At 35.7% G+C, this 26579-nt stretch overlaps 3 protein-coding genes across 4 annotated transcripts; 2 read left to right on the top strand and 1 right to left on the bottom strand.

The window, feature by feature from the left end:
* Positions 1 to 225: 225 nt before the first annotated feature.
* On the top strand, positions 226 to 1512 carry LOC115970929. The gene has a single exon (XM_031090555.1). The coding sequence runs from the start codon at positions 374 to 376 to the stop codon at positions 1088 to 1090; it is 717 nt and encodes a 238-aa protein (XP_030946415.1). The 5' UTR covers positions 226 to 373; the 3' UTR covers positions 1091 to 1512.
* Positions 1513 to 6857: 5345 nt separating this feature from the next.
* LOC115970928 (ubiquinol oxidase 2, mitochondrial-like) lies at positions 6858 to 9896 on the top strand. The gene is made up of 4 exons (XM_031090553.1): positions 6858 to 7358; positions 8029 to 8157; positions 9016 to 9504; positions 9637 to 9896. The coding sequence occupies exons 1-4, from the start codon at positions 6969 to 6971 to the stop codon at positions 9694 to 9696; spliced, it is 1068 nt and encodes a 355-aa protein (XP_030946413.1). The 5' UTR covers positions 6858 to 6968; the 3' UTR covers positions 9697 to 9896.
* A 7645-nt stretch (positions 9897 to 17541) lies between these two features.
* Positions 17542 to 24471, bottom strand: LOC115970924 (11S globulin seed storage protein Jug r 4-like). 2 transcript variants are annotated; one of them, XM_031090550.1, is made up of 5 exons: positions 24171 to 24471; positions 23831 to 24081; positions 23188 to 23736; positions 22766 to 23089; positions 17542 to 17645 (listed from the first exon to the last, which is right to left on the bottom strand). In XM_031090550.1, exons 1-5 carry the CDS (start codon positions 24469 to 24471, stop codon positions 17598 to 17600), a joined length of 1473 nt encoding a protein of 490 aa, XP_030946410.1. In that variant the 3' UTR covers positions 17542 to 17597. The 2 variants fall into 2 exon arrangements, with proteins under 2 accessions (XP_030946410.1, XP_030946409.1); XM_031090549.1 differs by lacking the exon at positions 17542 to 17645 and having other exon boundaries at positions 22685 to 23089.
* Between the last annotated feature and the right edge of the window lie 2108 nt (positions 24472 to 26579).

Genomic DNA, 26579 nt, shown 5'->3' with positions numbered 1-26579 from the left:
CAATATAGTATATTATCAGAAAAAATTTGTCAATTTAAAATACAGTGAATTTTATGTATATATATTGCATTAATGTCTGTTTTTTTCTTTTTTATTTGTTTTTATTGATTTTAACTCCTAATCTGAGTGGGCCGAATGTGTGTGGACCCCACTCGTTGAAAAAGAAAAGTATGAAAATTAAAAGCAAGAAATTCCTAAAGCATGAGTTAGCCGTTAGAGAGAGAGAGAGAGAAACATGTTCTACAATCTTCTTTCCTACTGGACCAGTGGACCTCGAAACTGCAGTGTGAACGCCACTGGGTAATACTGCATTTTTCACTCCCTAAACACCAAAAAAAATTGAAGCCCATAGCCAATTTTAGAGTTTATTCCAATGGCTGATTTCAGGTGCCTATCAGACACAGACGACGAGGAAGAGTCAGCAGCAGTGGAAGAGCTAATCTCACAAGCAAAAGACCTTTGTGTTCTTGAGCAAGTTGCTGCTATTCGCTGCTCTTCTTTCACTGACTCTGTCCTCCCCACTGACCTTGAGTCCCGCTTCCGCAAGCTCAAATCTTTTCCACTCACTAATAAGCCTAAGCCCAAGCCAGATCATTCTGCCAATGCCGATTTTTCGCTTTCAAAAACGCCTCCCAATCCAAAATCACCACCCGAATTGTCAGTGGAAAAGGGGGTTTTCTCAGATTTGGAAGAAAACCCAGATCCAGTTTTGAAGCATGAGTCTTCAAAATTATCAAAATCTCTATCTGGGTCTTCGTCATCGATGGATTTTTCGCCTTCTCCGCCGAAGAAAACAGGTTGCTTTTTCTGCCTTTCTCCAAAGAAGGCTTCTTCTCATGATCATCATCAGAAGAAGAAGAGTAAGAAGAGTAAGGAGAGTGGTCTTGATTGGGACATGAACAATGAATTTTTATCGGATTTGAGCACCTTTTCGACGAAGAAGCAGCAGAAGATGCTAAAAAAGGCTATGAAAGAGGAAGAGAAGATTAACCGGGAGGCCCAAAAAATTGTCAACTGGGCTAAGCAATCGTCTGCTAGGTTGAATGTTGTTTCGGGCATTCATGATGATGAGCTAAGTGATAGTAATTAGAAGTATAGTTTTTGGTAATCTTGGCCTTCAATTTTTACACTTTGAAACAATATATAGTATAAGAGCTGTGGCTGTTGTCATTATTGTAGACAGTCATATACCAGATAATCATGTTTTGTTCTGCTTTTTTTTTTTTTTTTTTACTAAATATATGTTGTAAAGGTGATGTATGTTTGGAAATTGGAAGAATTTATCTATATGGAAGTATTGGAAAAATTGTCTTGATGTGGTTCTTTATGTAATGCATTGCTTCTAAATAATTTCCAATGCTTTATATCTATTGGAGTGTCACAGTTTACAATTATGTTTTTCTGTGGACTTCTTTGAATCGCATGTTTCTTGGAAGTTGAAACTACTTATTAGTGTAAAATAATAGCTTCTTATATAGTAATTAGAGTATAGTTTTTTTAATCTTGGCCTTCAATTTTTACACTTGAAACAATTTATAGAATAAAAGCTGATACTGTTTTCGCTATTGTTGTTCTGCTTTTTTTTTACTAAAGATATGTTGTGGTAATGTCTGTTTGGAAATTGGAAGGATCTATCTATATGGATCTATCAGCAAAGTTATCTAGCTGTGGTTCTTTATGTAATGCATTGCTTCTAAATAGCTTCCAATGCCTTATATCTGTTGGAGTGTCATGGTTCAATATTATGTTTTTCCGTGGACTTGTGTTAGTTGAAACTAGTGATTACTGTATATTAATCTTTTTCCTCTTGTTTCGCGGTATTACTTTCTAAACTTAATTTGTTGTGTGATGTTTTCACCTATTTTAAATATTGAACTAATATTCTATTTGGTGAGGACTAACTAGTCTGCTTCCCTTGTCATTGTGTTAATTGAAATGAGAAGGATAGGAGACTGCAATCTTCATATCCAACTCCATATTTGTTGCAGATCAAAGAAGCTTAGTAAATAAATAAATGGTGGATAAGAATGATTATGGTGTCCATCCCGGTTACCAAATCCTTAATCTTATACCCATTAGTTCAAAATCGATATACTTAATCATTAAGGGACTCTTCAACAATGACATTGAAGGCCTTGACTCTGGAGGGACAATCGCCATCTATATATACTGAAGCACCAACTAAGATGTAATAAGAAGAAAAGATCAAAGGGAACCATGAGCAGCAATGCTACTGTTCTGGAATTTATGTATCAGTTCATATTATTTCATTCTTGTCATAACAATAGAATTGATATTTGTAATTTATCATAGGGACTGCATGTAGATTGTAGAAGCAATAATATTTGTTGCAATTAGGCTCTTTCACAAGCAGCACAGGTTATGTTAATCCTATTTAGCTGATACAATGCACTTTGTTGTGGAAGATCTTGCTCCATGATTCATGGATCTCTTAAAGGATGTAAGTATTTAAAAGCTTTGTTTGTCTTTTCTCAGATTTACAAGTCATGGGGTCATGAAATTGCCTTTCAGGGCACTTGTCTTCATGGATCATTCCTTCTGTTGGTGTTGTTCATGAGCCCTACATTTGTGAGAAGCTTCACTAGGATAGGTGAATTTCCATTTTATTTTCTGGATGATGTCCATCTGATTTTCACTACAGTTCATTGACAACATGAAAGAGCATTGAGTACCTGACTAGACTGTTGAAGATAAAGAAAATCCTAGTCTGGTACCATGTGGTTGCAACCACCAGTTTTCACTCTTTTTGTCATTGTATGTGGTTCTGGGTATCACTAGCAGCTTGCATACAAATTTGGGGAAGAAAGAGGTGAGGAACTTGGGCTTTGATAGTTATCTAGTCAAGGCGCTCATATGGACAAGGATCAAAAGCTCCTCATGTTCTCATATTTCCCTTTCCAGCACAGGGACCTGTCAACACCATGCTCAATCAAGCGAAGCTTCTTTAACTTTCCAGCCTCAACACCTATTGCAACCCCAATCGCCTTGTTGTTTACACCAATATACTATCCTGTTTCACGTGTTTTCCTACATTCCAATGCAAGACCATCCCCGGACCTTCCAGCTTGTTAGCATATAGCCATTATTTTTATATCATACATTTCAAATGTATGTGTACATATGAGTAATAGGGACACGCCCCTTTCCACACCTAAATTTACACCATGTTTATGTGTCAACTCTTAATTGGATTTTAGTTTTTTCAAGTAAATGTGGTGGACCCATGTGAAGAGTTGACACATAAGTAAGATGTGAATTTGGATGTAGGAAGTGGTGTGCCCCTACTCTCTAGCTAGTATTACTCGTGTACATATTTCCTAAATCAAATAATATCAATTATCATTAATTCAAACATAATAAGAGCCTCTCAAGTCAACTATCTTAGCATATATATAGGGCAAGATGTAAATTTGAGTGTAGGAAGTGGTGTGCCCCTACTCCCTAGCTAGCATTACCCATGTATATATTTCCTAGATCAAATAATATCAATTACCCTTAGTTCAGGCATAATAAGAGCCTCTCAAGTCAACTATCTTAGCGTATATATAGGGTGCCTCTACACAATTGAAATACACAGACATCATATATATACAGATTCCTTTTTCTTAATCTCAACATAGTGTCAAAGCCACGACTTTGTGACCTTCAATAGTTTTGCTTGTCATTGTGCAACTCTGCTCATCACGGGTCAACATATCAGTTCCTTGTCCTAAGATTGACCAAAGAAAGCAAACCAGAGTCAATTTCGTGCCCTCACGTGCCTCCAACAGCCTTGGTGAGTCATCTCACGTCACCTCTCGTGGCCTCTCTTTTATGGTTAAAATGACAAAGCCCTAAACTATTTACTCTTATTACCTAAATACCCTTATATTAAATATGAAAAACCCAAACTACCCTTAAATTTAGTAATAAATAATAGTCCAACTTTCACATGCATTAAAAATAAAAGTTCAAAATTTAATTTAATTATTTTCAAAATTAACAATTTTCATTACAAGAATCCCATTAAATGCTCAAATTAATCTGTTATCAATTTTTTTTTTGTTAATTACAAAAAATTAATTTTTCATGGGTAAAATACACAAATTACACTCACTATCAAAAAATTTTATTAAATTATATGGGTCCAAAAAAATCATAAAAATTACTTTTTTAGCAATGGAAAGCATTTTTTTTTTTTTTTTGTGTGTGTGTGTGTGAAAGAAGACATAGAGTCGTCTACAAAAAATTTTTTAAATATGAACTCGCTCTAATGCAAAGAAGCTGACTTGACAAATGGCCAAGTCAAGGAGTGAATTGTTGTCAAGCTAACATTGGTTATCGATCTAGTTAGTAGTAGGTTAGCCTTTTTCAGCTTAGCCAACCTGACCAAGATGCTTCTGCGAAGTGATAAACTTTTATAAAATGAAAAATGAAATATTTCCAACACTTTTAAAACTCTTTAATAACAAATCTTAAATGACAAGTTTTTATTAGTGGATAAAAAATTAATTTAGTGATGGGCTCAAATTAAAACCAGTAGATTCTCTAAAAAAAAAAAAAAATTAGAACCAGTAACAATTTACTGCTTGAGATTTATTATGAAAATGTTGTGAATATAGCAGTTCTCTTATCGAATTGATTAGTACGGTAGGTTTAGTCTTTGTCTTTTAGTAAAAAGGTTGCGAGGGTGGTGGAGGTGCAAGCCCCCACTTGAGCTGCATTCATTCGTGAGAGAGAGAATAGTGAAAAAGATGTGAGCTATGAGGTAGCATAGGCTCAAGCTATGTGCCAACAATGGAGGTGTCAGCAAGTTCAAGTTGGAGAGAGAGAGAGTAAAAGCGGGAATTATTAAATATTTTTAGAGTACAGTAGCATGGTGCTCCCTCTTTTTACATTTATGGTAGGATTCATCATGAATGTAAGAAGAAATAGCACATGTCATCATAATTTGAAAGTATCTAAAAATTACTCATGTAAAAAATAGAAATGAGAAAAGAAAATATAAGATAGAAAGGGGAAAAGATGGCAGGATTTGATGAAAAATGTGTGGGAACATCAAACAACGTCATTTTCTACTTAAGCTAATATCCACTAGGCTACACGCTTTTGTTGGTAAAAAATGGACAATTAATATATTTAAATACAATTAGGAACTATATTTGTTGTTGATGATGGAATTAGGAACTAGATTTATTAAAAAACGTTCATGATATCATCATGGTTCAAAACTTGAAACCTTTCCCTTTTTGATTCTTTGAACGATTCAAAACTATGAATTTTTTAAATTCAAATCATAAAACAATACAAGAAGTTCAGATGGAGAAATTAATTTACATAAATAATGGGTCTCACTACGAATAGACGAGAGATTCTGCATCCAAACATTTAAATCATGACCTTCTAAAGCTCTTCTAATCAGAACATGTGTTTAAGGCATTTTCTTGACACTTTAAAACATGAGTAAATTTATGCCAAAATCACGCTTTTACACCAGATTGTGTCTTTGTCATAAGATATTCATTAATAGTAAATCTTGGTGTAGGATCATTTAGTATTTCCACCACCAGAACATAAGGACAACAAATTAATAAAAATTCATAATAAGTGAGTTAAAGTCATAACTTACAAAAATTAAAATATTTTTAATTTCTTATAATAATCAATGGCGGCTTCAGAAATTTTTTTGTTCCTTAAGAAGCATAAATTATACAATCTAATAAAAATATAAATTCATATATTAACAACAACAACAACAACAACAAAAAAAAAAAAAAAAAAAAAAAAAAAAAAAAAACACGCAAATACATAAAGTTTACAATTGTCTTCTACGAGTTTTCATATTTTAAAATCGTTGCATGATAATCTCATTATCAATGCTATAAACTACATTTCTTTCTATGTACATAACCAAACAATCATTCATCCACTGAATGTAGAACAAATTATAAAGCAAAATTTAATTTTATTAACATAAAAAAAACTAAGGTTATTCCCAATTTTTTTTTTTTTTTGAATGGTAGACAAATAAAATATTTTAAATTTTATATATATATATATGATCACAATATTAAGGACCACCCTTAAGGTCAGGGTGATCCTTAAGGCCAGGACCACCCTAACCTTAAGGTGACGCAACCCCTAATAATAATAGTATTATTAGTTGTATATATTTTGCACAAAATCATAAATACATATATTGAAAATACAATCCAATCATATACTATATCAATATTTAGCTTTCAAAATCAATTTCAACAATATAAGAAAATATAGGGAAATATTTATTGTTTTGCCTCAAGTTGAAACAAGGTGAGATTGTCATTGTATTGGCTATTGCCCTTAATGGCAGGCTCCTTGATTGTCTCCGCTTCCCTCGTAGCAGCCGGCAGCCGCCAGCCGCCAGCCACCAGGTCAGATTTGCTCTGAAAATATTAAACACCTCGAAACTTCGAATTTCGTGACTGACCTCAAATTTTGGAAACTGCCAACTTGGAATTGGTTACGAACACGATCTTCATTATTTATTGGTCTTTACTCGTATTCTTGAGTTCCAAGCAAACTTGACTTGGTCCCCAAGAACTTGCCTACTTTTCTTGACGTCTTGATTCTCTCTCTCCTCACAATTACCAACCTACCCTAACCCCCACTTCACAACGTTAAATAGGCCAAGGGTAAATGAGTCAATACAGTTAAATCCTACACCAGTATCAGCTGTCTAGCAACGTCAAAATATCATTCGGCTTACAATATGACACGTGTTGTGATAATAACCGTACACGTGTCCCTCTTCCACTACGAACTACCTATAATTCGCTTATATATAAAATCAAAAATCTCCCCTAAACCCTCGTGAACTAACAAACCCCAGAAAAAAAAGCAAACACAGACAAAGAAACAAAACCAAAAAAAAAACAACCTAAAACCTCTCCAAGAATCTTGGTTCGGTTGCTAGAGTGACGGTGACGATGATGATGATGAGACAAAGTGGGAGCAGGGTGGCGGGGATGGCGGGCTTGGGGTCGAGGCTTTTTTCAACGTCAGTTATTAAGGGTGTGCATGAGTCGAGTCGAATCGCCAAACCATCTTTGTTGGCGAAAGAAGTTGTGGATACGTTTGTGAGGGCTAGGCCTGCGGTGGCGGTGTTTCGCGGCGCTAGGCAGTACTCTAGTACGGTGACGCTGCAAGGGGAGACCGAGAAGGAGAAGAACAAGGAGGAGGAGGAGAAGAAAGTGCAGAATGTTAATACTGCTGCTGACTCTGAGAAACAGAAAGGAAATATTGTGAGTTATTGGGGTGTGCCGCCTAGCAAAGCTGCTAACAAAGATGGCACCGATTGGAAGTGGACTTGCTTTAGGGTATCTACCTCTTCCTCTCTCTCTGGTTTCAATTTTTTTTTTTTTTTTTTTTTTGCCGATACAGATCTTTTCGAATATTTGATTATTTCTTATCTAGTCTTACATCACATGGCTCCATGATAATAATCATAAGTTTGTTTTGAATCCAAAATCTCATAGATCTTGTAACATAAAAAACCAAGTTATTATTAGGGTTTTTTTTTTTTTTTAATGGAGATATTGTTATTAATTGTTCATTACATTACACACACGTATTCCCGTTTGGCTGGTCTTGAGTCTTGACCAGCAAGTAGGTGTGGCCTTGAGTACTCCACACGTTCCACGCAGTCACGGGCGTTTAGCTTTAATTAAGCTCCACTTGCTGTCTATATGAAATATAGTAATAGGAGTAATAAATTTTAAAGGGTAAAAAAATATTACTTTTATTATATAGTAATAGGAGTAATAATTTTTTTTTTTTTTTTAAACCCACAGTAACCAGAATAAACATGTTTATTTTAGAGAATTTTGTCATTATTAATAATATTTTATTTAACATAAAATTATGATTCTTTTATTTTTTATTTTTTGTAGAATAAATTTCATTTATTTTATAGATTTGTTCATTTTTATGGAGAAAAAAAAATGGTATTGATTTGTAAATGGTATTGTGTTTTGATGATGATGGAAGCCATGGGAGACATACCAAGCGGATCTTTCAATTGATCTGAATAAGCATCATGTGCCCATAACATTCTTGGACAAATTGGCTTACTGGACCGTCAAATCCCTCAGATGGCCCACTGACTTGTTCTTTCAGGTATCATTTCCTCTCTCTCTCTTTTTTTTCCCTTTTTTTTTTTATAGAAAGTTATAAACCATATGTTGTTGTTTGTGACGTGCTAGAACTAGAAGCCAATTATTCTTTTCTGGCTAAAACTTTGGTGCTATTGTGTTTGGTTATCCTTAGGAACTAAGGAAAATTAGGTTTTTTTTTTTTTCAATTTTTATATCCTAAAGTTTGGGATTAATGCATGATAGATCACAATGTTTTGCAATTCAATATATAGCCATTTTCTTAAAAAATCAATAATCTACTACTCTTTAAAATTTTAATTGTTTCTTCAATCTTTTTTGTCATGGACAATCTAGCTTTTTTCTCCCTATGTTTTTGGATCTTAACGAAACCTTCAACCATTACTTACAAATGGCTGACAGAAAATTTAAACTTTGATTCTTTTTATAAAAGAGATGTGACAATGTTACTAAATTACAAATCTTTAGCAGTTATTAACAATTTAACATGAACATAATTGGGTGTGCTAGTGACACGATTGAATCCAAAATTTTGAACTTTGGTATACATCTAAAGCAGTTTAACTTAACAAATTGCGTAAATAAATTATATCTGAGGTAGGCTGTACATTCTAACATGATGAAAAGGACATGTTAGCAATGATTATGTTAACGAGGAAGAGTATAGGAATTGTTTTTCCAGGCCTAATTGTTCTAATTTTATCTCACAATCAAAAAAGATTTAATTGTGTTTGGATGGATCCTGCTTCTGATGCATCTTCTCATGTGTTTATGGCTTAAATTTTTCTGGAGTTGAAAATTGAAACAGGGGAGTCGAATATAATACACTTCTTGTATTTATGCATATTTGTGTATGTTACAGAGAAGATATGGATGCCGGGCAATGATGCTTGAAACAGTGGCAGCAGTACCTGGCATGGTGGGAGGTATGCTATTGCACTGCAAGTCACTGAGGCGATTTGAGCATAGTGGTGGCTGGATCAAAGCACTGCTGGAAGAAGCCGAGAATGAGCGTATGCACCTCATGACCTTCATGGAGGTAGCCAATCCTAGGTGGTATGAGCGTGCTCTTGTGTTTACTGTCCAAGGTGTTTTCTTCAATGCTTACTTCTTAGGCTACTTGATATCCCCCAAATTCGCTCATCGTGTGGTGGGTTACCTTGAGGAGGAAGCAATTCACTCATACACCGAGTTCCTCAAGGAATTGGACAAGGGTAACATTGAAAACGTTCCTGCTCCGGCCATTGCTATTGATTACTGGCAGCTGCCTGCTGGCTCAAACTTACGCGATGTTGTCATGGTTGTAAGAGCAGATGAGGCTCACCACCGCGATGTTAACCACTTTGCATCGGTAAGAAAATCATCTTAGTAATTACCACTTGTTACAGATTTGATAAATTAATCATTAGCTAGCTTACATAATGATTTTATTCTATTGGGTTATTCTTAATGTTTATGGTCTTTTTGTTATAATGATTTGCAGGACATACATTATCAGGGACGTGAGCTGAGGGAGTCACCAGCTCCAGTTGGTTATCATTGATCAGCTTTCTACAATTTGGGAGATGAGAAAGTCCAACAATTATCAAACATAAAATCAAGTTCTTTTTTGAAGTGATAATGGTATCTGCTTATGGTCTGTTACCAAATATAATTTTGTTGTAAGTACATTATGGAGTTCCTTGTTTACTAAGGTTGTGGAGTTGTGATATATATTAGTAAGCCTTTCTTTGTTTTCTTCTCTTTTCTTTTTCTTTTTCTTTTTGACTCTTAAGGAATTCTAACTGTTCTCTCTTGCATATTGTGTCATGTTCTTCCCTTCCAGTTATCTTCTAGAAATGTAATCGGCAACTCAATTGCAAAGGGCACAACCATCATATGATCCACAACGCAATCAACAAGAAGAGTTGCCGTTTAGTGAGAAAATTTTTTGTGATTTGACAACTAAACAATGAAAGTGCTATCTTTATGTGCCCTTAATGAATATATATACAGTTAATTCTCCGGATGATACTGCAAGTCTATGTGTTATAAGAGACACAGAGACTCCAGTTCTTGAGTCCACATACGTGCAGGTTGCCTTTAAGCCAAGGGACTAATGGCTGGGGAGTTGAGAGGTGTTGAAAAGGATTATTAACAACCAACTGATAAGAGTAACAAACTTGTATTAATCTATATATTGAAGGATATAGGAATAGGAGCATATATATCAAAAGCTATTTTCACACAAGGCTTCAACTTGGCAATGAACTCCAAATTAATACAATTATTGTATGGACCTGAAGGGAATTGTTACAAGACAGAAGGTATCAAGAACTTAGATTAGGGATGAGGAAACCACAACTTTTTTTTGTCTTTCCTCACGAGGGTTGAAAATCAGCCTATTCTGTTGGAGATTGAAAATGGTAAATGAAGTATTAATTTTGATTGACCCCTGGCCATAAGTTAAAGCTAAGTGAGCAGACGAGCTTGACCTGACCCCTTGCCTTGGACAACATGTCTTATTTCAGGTTCAGCGACTTTTTTTCAAACCACGAATAAGGAATAAGGAATATCCATGAACAAAGGGCATTAGGTTACGGAATTAATATTTAATCTTAGTCAAGTCCATGGACAATTCGCAGGGGAGAAGTGGTCTGGCAGGCAGAGTAGGGTATATATGAAATCATTGGTTTGGCAACCATGTCTTTACTTTAGTTAAGTATGGATCAAGGCATTAGCTATTGCTTAATAGTCCACTGCTTCATTAAAAGAATCATATATTTGAGTTAACTAAGTCAAATAATAATAATAATAATAATAATAATTATTATTATTATTATTATTATTATTATTATTATTATTATTAACCGAAACATTTGACTTTTGGTTAACCTCACTACAATTTTTCATATCAGCATTTTTTATTTATATTTTTTAATTTGATTTAGGACTTTTAAGATGTATTCAAACACAAACACCTTGTCTCTCCTACAGTTTTCTATTTTGTTTTGGACTTTTCCTTCTCTAATTCTCTGGTCACTACATCACTATTAGAGTTTTTTAATTATATTTTTACTGTGTTCTTTATGCAAGCACCTCCTCTCTCATTTGATTTTTTTTTTTTTTTTCCTCTTCCTTCTCTCCTTCTCTAATTCTTCGGTCACTAGATCACTGTAGGGACACGATTTTTACAACCCAAGGAAGACATTGGGCTTGTGTGTAAAGGGTCCAAACAATATGATTTGTAGAGAGGGGGTTTGGAAAAGGCTAGACCTTGGTCGTTGGGCAACGGTTTTGTCAGGATTTTCATGGAAGCCCATCCGAAGATGGGTTTGGCCTGAGTGGCTAAGCCTTACACGGATGGGGTGTGAAGATCTATCTCCTCGGAATTGGTCCGAGGAGCGTCTCGTCATCACCATCCTCCTTTTTGTGAGTTCGTTCTCCCCCTTCTCTCTGGTTCCTGGGAAGCCCCCCCCCCCCCCCCCCCCTTTGTCAATGCGACGAGCTTCCCTTTTATACTAGTATTTCCTTCCCACTCTTCACCCACGTGTCCGTTTCTCATTGTTCAGGGTAGTTGCTTGTCTTATCAATCCTCACGTCAGAGTGGTTGGGGAAGGCTGGATAGCAGGATATGAGTGTGGGTTTGTCAGGCGCTGGGCTCCACATTAAGGCGTTGGCAGTCTTCCCCCTTGTGCTTATCTTGTACTGAATTTGTCCTTTTCTTCAGGCCTTTCTGTAAGACGTTGGGCGTAAAGTCGTCCTCGGCCACATCCTTGGACCTTCGAGAAGCTTTCATTGCGCGTCCTTAGCAGTAAGGCTCCTCGGCCTGGGCTTGGGCTTCTAATACAAAGTGAGTTGGGACCTCAGATTTCGGGCCCCACAATCACTATTAGAGTTTTTTAATTATAGTTTTTTGTTGATAAGAATTGTCAATTTTTTCTATTATGTAGTCATATGTTTTTATTTTTTTTGTTTTGTTTCAAATAATGTTTAGGCACTGAATCTTCTGGTTCTATACTCTTTCTTTTGGCTTTTCAGAAGTTCTAACATCTAAATTTTGGGTTCATATTTTGCAATATATGAAATTGTCTTGAAAAAATTTCAATTGCTATAATCATGGGTTATTCTTTTGAGGTAACTTATCTTTCTCTTATATTTTTTCTATTATGTAGTCATATATTTTGACTTACCATTTTAATTAAGAATTATAAATTACTATTATTTTTATAAAATTAATTTTCATATATATATGACCCTTTTTGCATTTTTACTCTATTTTTTTTTTTTTTTTTTTTTATGTTACTGCTTACTAGGTCTTGAATATTGATGAACAAGCTTAGGTTATTTGTTAACCTCATAAATTTGTTCTTTAAATTTTTATTATTTAAGAACCAAAAAGGGTGTTGATATGTTTCTTGCGGCATTTTTCTCAATTATATTACTTGAAGGCAAGAGCCTCTTTCTCTCGCCAAGAATAAAAGTTGGAATCATAAGTAGACGAGAGGTAAGAAGGTGGCAGCCTAGGCTATGAGATAATAGGAGTATTCCAAGTGCTTCCTAGATTGGTCATCTTCTATCTCGATTAAAACTCTATGGCCTTTCAACTGGTACTTCCTTCTTCTTCTTTTTACATTCATATATTCCGAAATCTATTCTTTTTAGTGCATTTATTTGTCTTCATTCTCTAACGAAGTCAATTTATTCATCTAATACGCCTTTTTATAGTTCTTCTTCTACATGTTAAAATATTATAACTGTTGCTTATAACATTAAATTAGCTTTTCCAATTCTTAAAATATATATATATATTTTTCAAAACCTATTGCTCTAGATTAATGACTCTTTTTTAGTGTCAATGCCATTTCTGGGTATAATTAATTACTGTTTTCTGTGTAAAAACTTCTATAGTTTTTATTTTCTTATTTTTGGATTTTTTGGTTGCATTTTATATAGCAAGAAAAAACTCAGGATTTTGCAAACAAATTGAGCAATGGGAAGAATTATATTATATTAAAAAATTGATTGAGACCTTAATTTTTATTAAAGAAAGGATGCCATTGATAATAGACATGACATGCTAACATTATTGGTGTTAGTATTTTTTTTTTTCCCCTCTTAAATTGTAACTTGTATCATTCATGCTTGCGAAATTTTAAAAAGATCAAAGATCAATAACTATGTCATCAATGACATGTTTAAATTTCAAATTTTTGTGATAAAAAATTATAGATGTGTTAAGAATATAAAAAACATGCAATTGAATAGTTAGATTTTCCAAATTCATATTCAATAAAAAAAAATTATCAGAGAAGTTTGAAAGATTTTTCTTCAAACATTGTCAATTAAATAAGGACTTCCTTCCTCCTTTTGAAATTAGGGGTTTTTTTTTTTTTTTTAAATTCGATCGGATGATACTGCAAGTCTCGTATTGTACTTCTTGTTTCTTCCTTGCACTGTGCGGATAGAGACTCGTAGAAAATGGCTAATAGAGTTAAGTTTTTCCTTTGACTTTGTGTAAAAATCGTATTATTTTTTATATCTTTGATGTGTTGTCATGTCATTATCATTCAAAGTTCTTTGTTGGTGCAGTACAAGGAAGAAAAAAAAAAGTGTGTTTTGATTGAATAAAAAAAAATTGTGTTGTCACCCTAACTTCACACAGGGTTTTCTCTCTTTATTTTATTTTTAGTATAATTTGATTCAATCAACTTTTAAACACATGTGAGAGTGTGAGTCTTTTAATGAAATAGTAGACCACTAGGTAAGAGTGACATAGTCTATCATAAAAATAGTATAATTTCTCCATAGTCCCTTTCATTTTCAGCATAATTTTGTGTCAAAAATGCACCATAATTCATATTTTTTCTTTCTTTCTTTCTTAAGGCAGCTAAATTAGTTTCTTATGTGGCTAAAATTAAATGAACTTAGCCTAATTGAGAATCCAAATCAGGAATAAAACGCAACCAGCTCTTACACCAACAAAATACAACTATCCTAAGTATGAAACTTCTGACTATTACCCATTAACCAAAGCAGATCGAGGTGTTCAGCCATTATTATAAAAGGACAAGACATGTACAAGGAGAGAAATAAAGAGAACAATCAGAAGGCATCAATATCTTGACTCTCCACAAAGACATCCATTTCCATGATTCCATCACTTCTTCTATCAACCAACTATCAAAACCATTCTCATACAATCATTGACATTCATTGTTCAAACCCTATTCTCTCCCTTCCTAACTCATCCCCCCTTGTTTATTTTTTTTTTTTTTTTGTATAAGATCCTTCATTGTATTTTGATTCTCAACTTTGAGATTACTAACTTCGTTATAATCCTCATTCTATTTTTGTGAATGACAGTATCACACTCCATTCCTTGGAGACCTTGAATATATATATAATCTCTTATAACCAATTGTGTCCATTACAAACATATTTCAAATTAGATTCTCATCTACAAAAACCTCAAAATAGTGCTTACTAATAAGATTAATTAGAGGGTAAGAAAAAGAAATAAAATAAAATATAAACTTGAAGGGAAGGCTTAAGTGTAATTTTTAAAAATGGGACTGGGTTTCTGATATTATCCCAAAAATCTCGAGAAGTTAGTGTAATTTACTCAAATTTATCTCTCCTGTCTTATTATTGAAAACTATTTCTTGTTTTTAAACATAAAACTTTTCAAGTTGCTGAACATATAAAACAAAATTTCCGTCCATTTGAATATGGAATATTTGCATAGCTGAATATTGCATTTTAGTCATGCTAAACAAGTTTTTTCTTGCTTTGATGAATACATTATTTTTTTTCTTACCTTAATACATTATTTTAGCTTTGCTAAAAATATTAGACAGTTGCTTAATATACTAATCTTTTATCGTTGAATATGTTTATCTCACCTTGCTGAAAGCATACCAATGTACTTTCACAAATCTTGTTATACTTTGTTTGGGAGCATTTCCAATTTATACAGATGTCATTTACACTTAATTTGGAGGAACAATCCTAGAGGAGACTACAGATTTTAAGAAATGGGAAAAGAAATTGTGTTGAAATCCATTCGCATCCCATGCAAAATGAGCAGTGCAAGTAGCCAAATGCACCATGATGACTAACAAAAAGCTCAGTTGGTCTAATGGACACAGATGATGCAGCACGCCTAATTCTTCAAAATCTGCAGAAAGAATGAACAAATATTATGCAGTAGTCAAGCTTTGCTGATTTTGATCCCTTTGAGCTGCTGCATCACTTTCCATAACTCACAGTAAAGAAATGGACGTGAACTCCACACCACCATCTATGCACAAGTCTTTCAATCAGAGTTGGAATCATAGAAGTCACTTGGGCACAGGGTCATAACCTCTGATTCAAGCGACTGGACCACCCTGTGCAATGTGGGGGTGATCATCTGGAAAAGAAGAAACACACTGAATGGCAACTGAGAGCACATCAAGACTATCTTCCTGCAGCCCCTCACACTGTAACAATCTCTCTTTGCCTACTCCTGTGACCAGAAATAGTGGGTTAGCAGAGCAGCTTGAATAGAAGAAATGTGCAATTGCCCGAAATTGCGGCAATAATTGGTACAAATGAAATATTTTGAATACGAACACGTTTCTCGCGAAAAGTTTCAGGGTCAATTACAACATATTCAGTTTCTTTCCAAATCTTTAGAGATCCAGAAATATTTCATGGGATAGAATTAAACCATGCTTGTTGAAGCCATCGAAAAGCGCATATTTATTTGACACAACAAGAGGTTTATTCCAGGATTTATGCGCTCCATGCTCTTTTATCACCCATATGCATGTGAACTTATTTTCATCAACCCTCACAAATCTAATCAAATTTAGTTTCCCCCTAAATAACAAAAGACGTCTCCCAAGATCCTCTCCATCTAAACAATGATCAGGCGGCACTAGCTCTTCGAATGTCTCATTATTGATATCAAATGACAAAATCGTTTCACTCTTGCAACGCCCTTGATTAGGTATGTTATCTACCAACCAATGCAAAGCTTCACCAAAAAATGGGGTTGGCAAGAAGTGATTAGAATAAACGTTAAACGCAGAATGAGGTCTCAATGAAACCCCAACCCTTCTTCAAGAATCTGAACTTTTTGTGTACACCTCAAGCTCAACGGGTTTCAAATAAGAAGAATTTGGAATTTTGACAACCTTATAAATTTTCAACCTTATACTAGTCTCAGCCTCATCAAACATTATGCCCCAAAAAAAAATCCAGTTAATCTTTGGCATAAATTAACAACTACTCTCGAATTAAATAAATTTTACAATTTATAATAGTCTCAGTCTCATCAAACATTATGTTCAAAATAAAAATAAACCAGTTATATTTGGTATAAAATTAAAAACTACTCTTGAATTAGTAACTTATACTAGTCTCAGCCACATCAAACATTATTAGGGGGAAACAAATTTAACTTTGGTATAAAATTAACAATAGCGTTGAATAAACAACATTATACAAGAAATCAACAGCTTACATACACTACTCTCTACACTCTACAAAGACTAAGAGAAGCCATCCAAAAGACTATTGGGACCCAAAATAAAACACACATTCAGATTAAATTGTCCTCACAAAATTCATTTATTACATACAAAACACCACTGCTTAAATTGTCCTCACAAAATTCACTTATTACATTCAGACTCAGCTACCACTGCATGTTATCCTGCATGTCAAAACGCACTTTTGGGGTTCCGGTTCGATCTGAGATGCAAACACAGAGAAAGAGAGAGAAATGCAAATTGAACTGTTAAAAAAAGGGGGAGCTAGATAACAACAGAATAAAACCGCCCCCCTCTCTCTAGTAGTAGAAGTGTTTGAGTATCATTGTGCGAAAATATGAAGGAAAAGAAATAAAATCTGTAAACAAAATTTAGCCGAACAAACCATATATATAGGATTTTATTAACTTATTATAAGCTCACAAAGATACACATAGCAGTGATTTATTTGAGTAGATACACTGCTAAGCATTGATTATTTATGAGAAGAGCCTTGCAACCTCACAAAAAGCGAAACTACGAGTCGGCATGATACACTTTCGACACAGTTACATTAGATTTTTCATCAAAGCTATAGTCCTCCTCTGAGAAGAAGATCTAGAGGGTTTTACCATAGTGATCTCTTGCTGTTCCAAATTAGATTTCAGTTCTGAAACATCTTCTCGGCTAAGTTGGAAGGCGTTGGCTAGTACGTCCGCTGGAATGGCCCTGAGGACAGAGGTCTGTCCCGCAAGAGGAGAAATCTGGGCATTGTCATTTGTCTTGAAGGCCACCCACTCGAAACCCTCACTACTACTAGCTCGTTTCACCACAGCAAAGTTCTGTGGTACGGTTAAGATTTGATGTTGCTGCAGCTCATCATGGAACACAGTTTGACCAAAGTCGTCAACCACTTGAACCTGGGCACGACCCTTTACCACATAGATCACGCTGTGTGCATTCCTATTCCAGTGTGGAACATAAATAGCATCCTGCGTGTAACATGTATGACCTCTAAATTAATTAATTAATCTAAATATCAAAAAAGCAAATAATATTTGTTAAATTTAATCGCAGCTTTCATTAACATTACCGTTTGGAGTCTTCCAAACTCAGCACTGAGTTGAAGCCAGCGAAGGACTGGGAGGTTGTGGCTGTTGAGGGTACTGATTCTACCAGCTTGGGGGTTGTCAATATCAGCTCGTGAAGGGTCGTGGATGTTCTCCCTGAGCCTCAAGGTGCATAGAGTCTCCTCAATGCCATTGTCATGTCCATGTCCACCTCGGCGGCTCTGGCTCTCACGTTGTTCCCTTTCATCTTCTCTCTCTTGCTCTCTCTCTTGTCTTTCCAATCGCTCGCGCTCTTCACGTGACCTTGGCGGCCTGGCCACTTGAAGCCTACCCTTCACTTTCACTATGTTTTTCCTGTCTTCTTGGAAGCCTTGAAGGTTTCTAATGGTATTCTCATTCACGTTGAAAGCATCAGCCAAATCCTCAGTACGGAAGCCACTGAAGAGATTGTTGCCCTGTCCCTGTTGCTGCTGATGACCACGCTCGCGACGGCCTTGGCCTTGCTGTTGCTGGCGTCGTTGTCCTCGTGGGCTTCGACCTTGCAGCTGAAATTCATCTTCCGGGTTTCCGGCAAGGTAGAAGTGCTACATATGTATACAAAGCCAGCCATATAATAAGATGCATATATCATCGTCACTTTAATTATACCAGTTGGATTGTTATTACATATTAATTGGAAATAATATTTGGATTTCTATTTTAGTTCTTACTCTGGGGTTCTCGTCAAGCTGGTTGGCTTGGTTGTTAGTGTCAAGGAGAGAGAGTGCGACAACCTCCGAATCGCCATCATTGTACAACCAATGGGCTACTCCGGCGGGCAATGCTATGATGTCACCCTGCCGGAAGTTTCGGATCTTCTGGTGCTGGTCTCGCTGCTGTCCTTCTCGTTGTTGTTGCTGTTGTTGAGATTCTTGGTATGTGTTGGGGCAGCCGGGAAGTACGGCACCAAAGATACCATAACCTGTTGTATAACATTACACAAATTAATTAAATTATACAGTTTGCACTTGCACTTGTACATGCACAGAACTAAATTTAGTGTAGCTTACCTCTCTCAATGTAAATGAGTTGAGGAGCACTGGCGTACTGAGGCAAGAGAAGGCCATTAGGCTCAATGGTGCGACGAACGACGGCCACTCCGACGCACTGGAATTGCTTGTCGTTGGGGTCCCAAGACTCTATCACACCGGCTTCCGCCTCAATGCGGTGGTTTGGTTCGAGGGCATCTAGCCTGTCCATTTGGCACTGGTTGAACCGTTGTTGCTGCCTGCTTGTTTGAGTAGCTAGGCATCCATTGAAGAGCACAAGAAGCAGGCACAGAGAAGTATAGAGCAAGATAGGCTTTGCCATGGTTTTGGTTTTGAGGTAGTACTGAATGAAGTGGCGACTCGGAGATGCTGATGTTTATAGGAGAGATATGTTCGTAAGGGACAGACACGTATATAATATTATACATATGTCATGCATTGGTTAAGGAATCTTTAGCCATTCTTCAGTTTGCATGGCTATTTTTTTACACCTCAATATTTTTGTTGGGGCAGGTGTCTATATATGCCTCAGAGAAAGAGACAAACACCGTACCCAACGTGAGATAGGATAGGATCGCTTATTTTGCCGATGCTGAAAATACGGTATATAAAAGTAAAAGTTAGTTGAAATAATATGGTGGGACTTTTGAATAATACCAAAAAGTACAGTAGGGCCTATGAATAGTAGCAAAAATAAGCTGAATAGTAAAATAAACTAACTTTTTAGAAGAATGACTGTCTTAGAATTCCTTTGGTAACAACTTATCTTAAATTAAAAATAAATAAAAAAATTTACTAAAAATACTATAAATAAAGCTAAATAATAGTTGAAATAATACAGTGAGATCTATAAATAATACAAAAAAAGTGTAATGAGACCCATAAATAATAACAAAAATAAGCTAAATAGTATTTTTTTTTTTAAATAAAAATAAAACTGGACATTACTTTCTGTTGGAATGACTTGAATTGTCAAAATTGGTGGCTTGACATTAACCAACAAACCATCAGAAAGTTGCATGATTTTATGCATGAAGAAGTCAAGAAGTTGTATTAAATGTTGCATGGACTCATGGCCAAATTTATTGACTTCTTTGTTGATAGAAGTCTTGCATTATTGACATGCATACATACTTTACCTTTTTGGCCGAATGTATGACTCCATTGGCATTCATGAATTGTCAAGAAAGGGCAAGGAACTACACCTGAAGTTACCAAATACATGCTAGCCAAAATGTATGACTCCATTGGCAATAAATGCTAGCTATTTTTGTTGACTTGATATGTTTCATGTTGGTGATATTTCGGCTGAAGTTTAGCTATAAATAGAGGTGGAGCAAATGATATTCATGCATGAGCTACAGAGATAACAATTAGAACTGCTTCTGTGTGTGTGCACCAAAGTATAGGAAGTTAGTGTCTTGCAACTTTTGTCTAAATACAATAGGGTGTTCTCTATTCATTTGTGAGAGAACCAAGGGTGTATTTGGGGTTTGGGTTTGTGTGAGAGTGTCTTCAAGTCATTGTTGTAATCTCCACAGTTATAGTGAAATTTTATTCTGTCGCCTCTGGTGGACGTAGGGATATTGCTGAACCACGTAAATTCCTTGTGTCACATTTTTTCTTCTCTCTCTTCTTAAAACTTGTGTTAACAGATTATTTCAACCAATTTTCACAACACTTTCTATAACTCACAATAAAGACATGGACGTGAACTCCACACCACCATCTATGCACAAGTCTTTCAATCAGAGTTGGAATCATAGAAGTCACTTGGGCACAGGTAGAGTAGGGTGTGAAATCATTGGTTTGGCAACCATATCTTTACTTTAGTCAAGTATGGATCAAGGCATTAGCTCTTGCTTAATAGTCTACCATTTCATTAAAAGATTATCATATATTTGAGTTAACTAAGTCAAATAATTATTATTATTAATAGCCCACCCATGACCTTTGGTTGATCTCTGCACAATTTTCCATATCAGTATTTTTTATTTATATTTTTTAATTTGATTTAGGACTTTTAAGATGTATTCAAATACAAGAAAAAACTTATCGTCGAAGTAAGTCGGAGCAATCCAAAAGGGAAGAAAATGAGTTTTGGAAGTGAGGAGTGTTTTGATATATTTGGGATTTTGTTTTTGACATATTATGTGTTAGAATAATGGCTGAAAGAGAGGTGGGTTACGGATTAGTAACGGAGGGAATCACAGATGGATAAAGTGTCAAAATTAAAACCACGGATAGGCAAGTCAAATTAAAAGCAAACTACAGATGGGTAAAGTGTAATTATCCCACACTTTACAGATTTCTATTTTGTTTTGGGCTTGTCCTTCTCTAATTCTCTAGTCACTACATCACTATTAGGGTTTTTTAATTATATTTTTACTGTGTTCTTTATGCAAACACCTCCTCTCTCATTTGATTTTTTTTTTTTTTTTTTTTTTTTTTACTCTTTCTTCTCTCCTTCTCTAATTCTCCAATCACTAGATCACTATTAGGGTTTTTTAATTATAGTTTTTTTGTTGATAAGAATTGTCAATTTTTTCTATTATGTAGTCGTATGTTTTTTTTTTTTTTCAAATAATTTATAGGCACTGAATTTTTTGGTTCTTTACTCTTTCTTTTGGCTTTTTAGAAGTTCTAACATCTAAATTTTGGGTTCATATTTTGCAATATATGAAATTGTCTTGAAAAAATTCATGGGTTATTCTTTTGAGGTAACCTATCTTTCTCTTATATTTTTTCTATTATGTAGTCATATATTTTGCCTTACCATTTAAATTAATGTGATTTAAGAATTATAAATTACTATTATTTTTAAAAAATTAATTTTCATATATATGACCGTTTTTGCATTTTTACTCTATTTTTTATATTGTTTTTTACGTTACTAGGTCTTGAATCTTGATGAACAAGCTTAGGTTATGCGTTAACCTCATAAATTTGTTCTTTAAATTTTTATTATTTAAGAACCAAAAAGGGTGTTGATATGTTTCTTGTGGCATTTTTCTCAATTATATTACATGAAGGCAAGAGCCTCTTTCTCTCGCCGAGAATAAAAGTTGGAATCTGAAGTAGATGAGAGGCAAGAAGGTGGCAGCCTAGGCTATGTAGATAATAGGAGCATTCCAAGTGCTTCCTAGATTGGTCATCTTCTACCTCGATTAAAAGTCTATGACCTTTCAACTGGTACTTCCTTCTTCTTTTTTCTACATTCATATATTCCGAAATCTATTCTTTCCAGTGCATTTATTTGTCTTCATTCTCTAACAAAGTCAATTTATTCATCTAATACACCTTTTTGTTGTTCTTCTTCTACGTGTTAAAATATTATAACTATTGCCTATAACACTAAATTAGCTTTTCCAAAAAAAAAAAAAAAAAAAAAAAAAAAAAAAAAACTTTTTCAAAACCTATTGCTCTAGATTAATGACTCTTTCTGAGTGTCAATGCCATTTCTGAGTATAATTAATTACTCTCTCTATATAAAAACTTCTATAGTTTTTATTTTCTTATTTTTGGGTTTTTTGGTTGCATTTTATATAGCAAGAAAAAAGGAGATCAAAAGGCACTGTTGGGGTTCCGGTTCGATCTGAGATGCAAATTGAACCGTTAAAAAAGGGGGGAGCTAGATAACAACAGAATAAAACCGCCCCCTCTCTCTCTAGTAGTACAAGTGTTTTGAGTATCATTGTGCGAAAATATGAAGGAAAAGAAATAAAATCTGTAAACAAAATTTAGCCGAACAAACCATATATATAGGATTTTATTAACTTATTATAAGCTCACAAAGATACACATAGCAGTGATTTATTTGAGTAGGTACGCTGCTAAGCATTGATTATTTATGAGAAGAGCCTTGCAACCTTACAAAAAGCAAAACTACGTGTCGGCATGATACAGTTTCGACACAGTTACATTAGATTTTTCATCTAGGCTATAGCCCTCCTCTGAGAAGAAGATCTAGAGGATGTTACTATAGTGATCTCTTGCTGTTCCAAATTAGATTTCAGTTCTGAAACATCTTCTCGGCTAAGTTGGAAGGCGTTGGCTAGTACGTCCGCTGGAATGGCCCTGAGGACAGAGGTCTGTCCCGCAAGAGGAGAAATCTGGGCATTGTCATTTGTCTTGAAGGCCACCCACTCGAAACCCTCACTACTACTAGCTCGTTTCACCACAGCAAAGTTTTGTGGTACGCTTAAGATTTGATGTTGCTGCAGCTCATCTTGGAACACAGTTTGACCAAAGTCGTCAACCACTTGAACTTGGGCACGACCCTTTACTACATAGATCACGCTGTGTGCATTCCTATTCCAGTGTGGAACATAAATAGCATCCTGCGTGTAACATGTATGACCTCTAAATTAATTAAACCTAAAATTCAAAAAAGCAAATAATATTTGTTAAATTTAATCGCTGCTTTCATTAACATTACCCTTTGGAGCCTTCCAAACTCAGCACTGAGTTGAAGCCAGCGAAGGACTGGGAGGTTGTGGCTGTTGAGGGTACTGATTCGACCAGCTTGGGGGTTGTAAATATCAGCTCGTGAAGGGTCGTGGATGTTCTCCCTGAGCCTCAAGGTGCACAGAGTCTCCTCAATGCCATTGTCACGTCCACCTCGGTGGCTCTCACGTGGTTCCCTCTCATCTTCTCTCTCTTGCTCTCTCTCTTGTCTTTCCAATCGCTCGCGCTCTTCACGCGACCTTGGCGGCCTGGCCACTTGAAGCCTACCCTTCACTTTCACTATGTTTTTCCTGTCTTCTTGGAAGCCTTGAAGGTTTCGAATGGTATTCTCATTCACGTTGAAAGCATCAGCCAAATCTTCAGTACGGAAGCCACTGAAGAGATTCTTGCCCTGTCCCTGTTGCTGCTGATGACCACGCTCGCGACGGCCTTGGCCTTGCTGTTGCTGGCGTCGTTGTCCTCGTGGGCTTCGACCTTGCAGCTGAAATTCATCTTCTGGGTTTCCGGCAAGGTAGAAGTGCTACATATGTATACAAAGCCAGCCATATAATAAGATGCATATATCATCGTCACTTTAATTGGAAATGATATTTGGATTTCTAATTAGTTCTTACTCTGGGGTTCTGGTCAAGCTGGTTGGCTTGGTTGTTAGTGTCAAGGAGAGAGAGTGCGACAACCTCCGAATCGCCATCATTGTACAACCAATGGGCTACTCCGGCGGGCAATGCTATGATGTCACCCTGTCGGAAGTTTCGGATCTTCTGGTGCTGGTCTCGCTGCTGTCCTTCTCGTTGTTGTTGCTGTTGTTGAGATTCTTGGTATGTGTTGGGGCAGCCGGGAAGTACGGCACCAAAGATACCATAACCTGTTGTATAACATTACACAAATTAATTAAATTATATAGTTTGCACTTGCAACTTGTACATGCACAGAACTAAATTCAGTGTAGCTTACCTCTCTCAATGTAAATGAGTTGAGGAGCACTGGCGTACTGAGGCAAGAGAAGGCCATTAGGCTCAATGGTACGGCGAACGACGGCCACTCCGACGCACTGGAATTGCTGGTCGTTGGGGTCCCAAGACTCTATCACACCGGCTTCCGCCTCAATGCGGTGGTTTGGTTCGAGGGCATCTAGCCTGTCCATTTGGCACTGGTTGAACCGTTGTTGCTGCCTGCTTGTTTGAGTAGCTAGGCATCCATTGAAGAGCACAAGAAGCAGGCACAGAGAAGTATAGAGCAAGATAGGCTTAGCCATGGTTTTGGTTTTGAGGTAGTACTGAATGAAGTGGCGACTCGGAGATGCTGGTATTTATAGGAGAGATATGTTGGTAAGGGACAGACACGTATATAATATTATACATATGTCATGCATTGGTTAAGGAATCTTCAGCCATTCTTCAGTTTGCATGGCTATTGTTTTGCTATTGTTTTACACCTCAATATTTTTGTTGGGGCAGGTGTCTATAGATGCCTCAGAGACAAACACCGTACCCACCCTGTCTTAGGTTGAGATTCACTTACGTTGTTAATCTGAAAACTTTTTATTAGAAGTAAAAGTTTGATGAAATAGTACTGTAAAATTTAAGAATAATACTAAAAAGTATAGTAAGATTCATGAATTGTAACAAAAATAAACTGAATAATAAAATAAGTTTGCGTTTTAGAAGAAGTGTTGTCTTAGAGTCCCTTTGATAACAACTTATTTAGCTTAAATTGAAAAAATTTTACTAAAGATACTGTAGATAAAGTTAAAAAGTAACCAAAATAATACAGTGAGATTCATAAATAATACCAAAAAGTGTAATAGGACTCATAAATTGTAACAAAAATAAACTAAATAGAAAAAGAAAAAAAAAATGACAAAGAACAAACTAAGGTCCCTTCAGGGATTACATGGAAATTAGATAAAATGCAATATGTTTTGGGCTAATTAGCGGTAACTAAAGAAAGAAACAATTAATAATTATGCATTTAAAAATAAAAAAAAACAATATGCTTAGTGGCGGATCTATCATTAAGTATGAATATAAAGAAATTTTCGGCCCTTGTTGCCCGTTGCATGCGTGCAACTCAATGTGGTTGCTCACTTGAACCTCCCTAAAAAGATTAATTCACTTGAAAATGTTTTTTCATAAAATGAAATATTTTCTTATGTCAAATATTTCTTAGACATTTTTTGTAGTCCAAGTTAAAGATAAAAAATAATCAAAATCAACATTAAAACTTTGTAGCATAAAACTATATATTTCATTTAAATGCAAAAATGTCTTCTCAAATCCTCTTTACAAGTTTGCTAAATGGGAGGGTGAATATATAATTATATTTATAGGATATTACCTTATGTGGGTCCGAGAGTTCTGCAATCCGGCCCAAACTCTATCTGGGCCCAGGGCCCGTGCCGAGGAGGTATCTTGCCGAAGACGAATGATCAGTGGCCAAGGTAGCAAGGGGAACGGCTGAGAACTTACCCTGTCCTCGGCATTCCAGAGCTTCAACGGGAAGACCAACACCATGGTGTAGGCAATCCCCAAACAGCCCCCTCAAGGGGATGTGAACGAAATGGGGCCCATAGGGAAGCAGGGTGTGAAGTCGGACCAAGGAAAATGTGTCCCCTCTTCAGTAAATGCACCTGCCAATACCCATAGCTGATTAATGAGAAAAGACGTTTGGACGGTGTAAACTTCGATCCATGCAACTAATAGAAAGTTAGACGGGACGGTTGATGGGATGGATACAGAAATAAGCTCCTGCCTGACCTACAAGTGGAGGGTCAGGATCAACCAAGACGGACTATATAATAAAAAGGAAGGTGCACCAATGGAGGGGTTGGGAAAAATGGCCAAAAACCAGAGCCTCCCAGCCCACCTCCAGGAGAAAGACTCCAGGGGTGAAGGATAACTTAAACTTGTACGAACACCGCGGAAAACCCACCACCTGTCGATCAAGGCCTAGCCTTCCAAACCCACGCTCTACAAATGATATTGTTAGGGCTTTTTTACGTGCGAACCCGACACTGTTGCGGTCCGCCACGAATCGCGTCCTTACACCTTAAGTGTTTTAAAATGTCCATTAACAATTTGGAAAAATATTTATAAGAAGGTGGAGTAGGTGAAGAAGAAAGATGGCAACAATTGAAACCTTCTTTTTAGTTTTAATTTGACTTGGTTCATCCTTGAAAATTCAAATGAAACATAGATATAAACTTCTATTAAGTAATGCATTTCATTAAATAGACACCATAAATTTATGTAACTATTATCAATAAAAAATGATGATACTCAATATATTTCTTAGGAAATTTACGTACAAAAAATGTATAGTAGTCATCTAATGACTAATAATTACAAATTTTGAAATAAAATA

The sequence above is a fragment of the Quercus lobata genome, chromosome 12 (assembly GCF_001633185.2).
Source record: "Quercus lobata isolate SW786 chromosome 12, ValleyOak3.0 Primary Assembly, whole genome shotgun sequence".
NCBI classification, from domain to species: domain Eukaryota; kingdom Viridiplantae; phylum Streptophyta; class Magnoliopsida; order Fagales; family Fagaceae; genus Quercus; species Quercus lobata.
Note: the sequence above shows the minus strand (reverse complement) of the source record. Positions and strands in the feature narration are given on the sequence as shown.

Bases quoted from the DNA above. Each gene is read 5' to 3' on its own strand.
- LOC115970928 (XM_031090553.1), top strand. From the start codon at position 6,969: ATGATGATGATGAGACAAAGTGGGAGCAGGGTGGCGGGGATGGCGGGC. The intron at 7,359-8,028 runs GTATCTACCTCT...TGATGATGGAAG, and splicing joins GGAAGTGGACTTGCTTTAGG to CCATGGGAGACATACCAAGC. The intron at 8,158-9,015 runs GTATCATTTCCT...TGTATGTTACAG, and splicing joins CCACTGACTTGTTCTTTCAG to AGAAGATATGGATGCCGGGC.
- LOC115970929 (XM_031090555.1), top strand. From the start codon at position 374: ATGGCTGATTTCAGGTGCCTATCAGACACAGACGACGAGGAAGAGTCA.
- LOC115970924 (XM_031090549.1), bottom strand. From the start codon at position 24,471: ATGGCTAAGCCTATCTTGCTCTATACTTCTCTGTGCCTGCTTCTTGTG. The intron at 24,082-24,170 runs GTAAGCTACACT...GTTATACAACAG, and splicing joins ACTCATTTACATTGAGAGAG to GTTATGGTATCTTTGGTGCC. The intron at 23,090-23,187 runs GTAATGTTAATG...TGTTACACGCAG, and splicing joins AGTTTGGAAGGCTCCAAAGG to GATGCTATTTATGTTCCACA.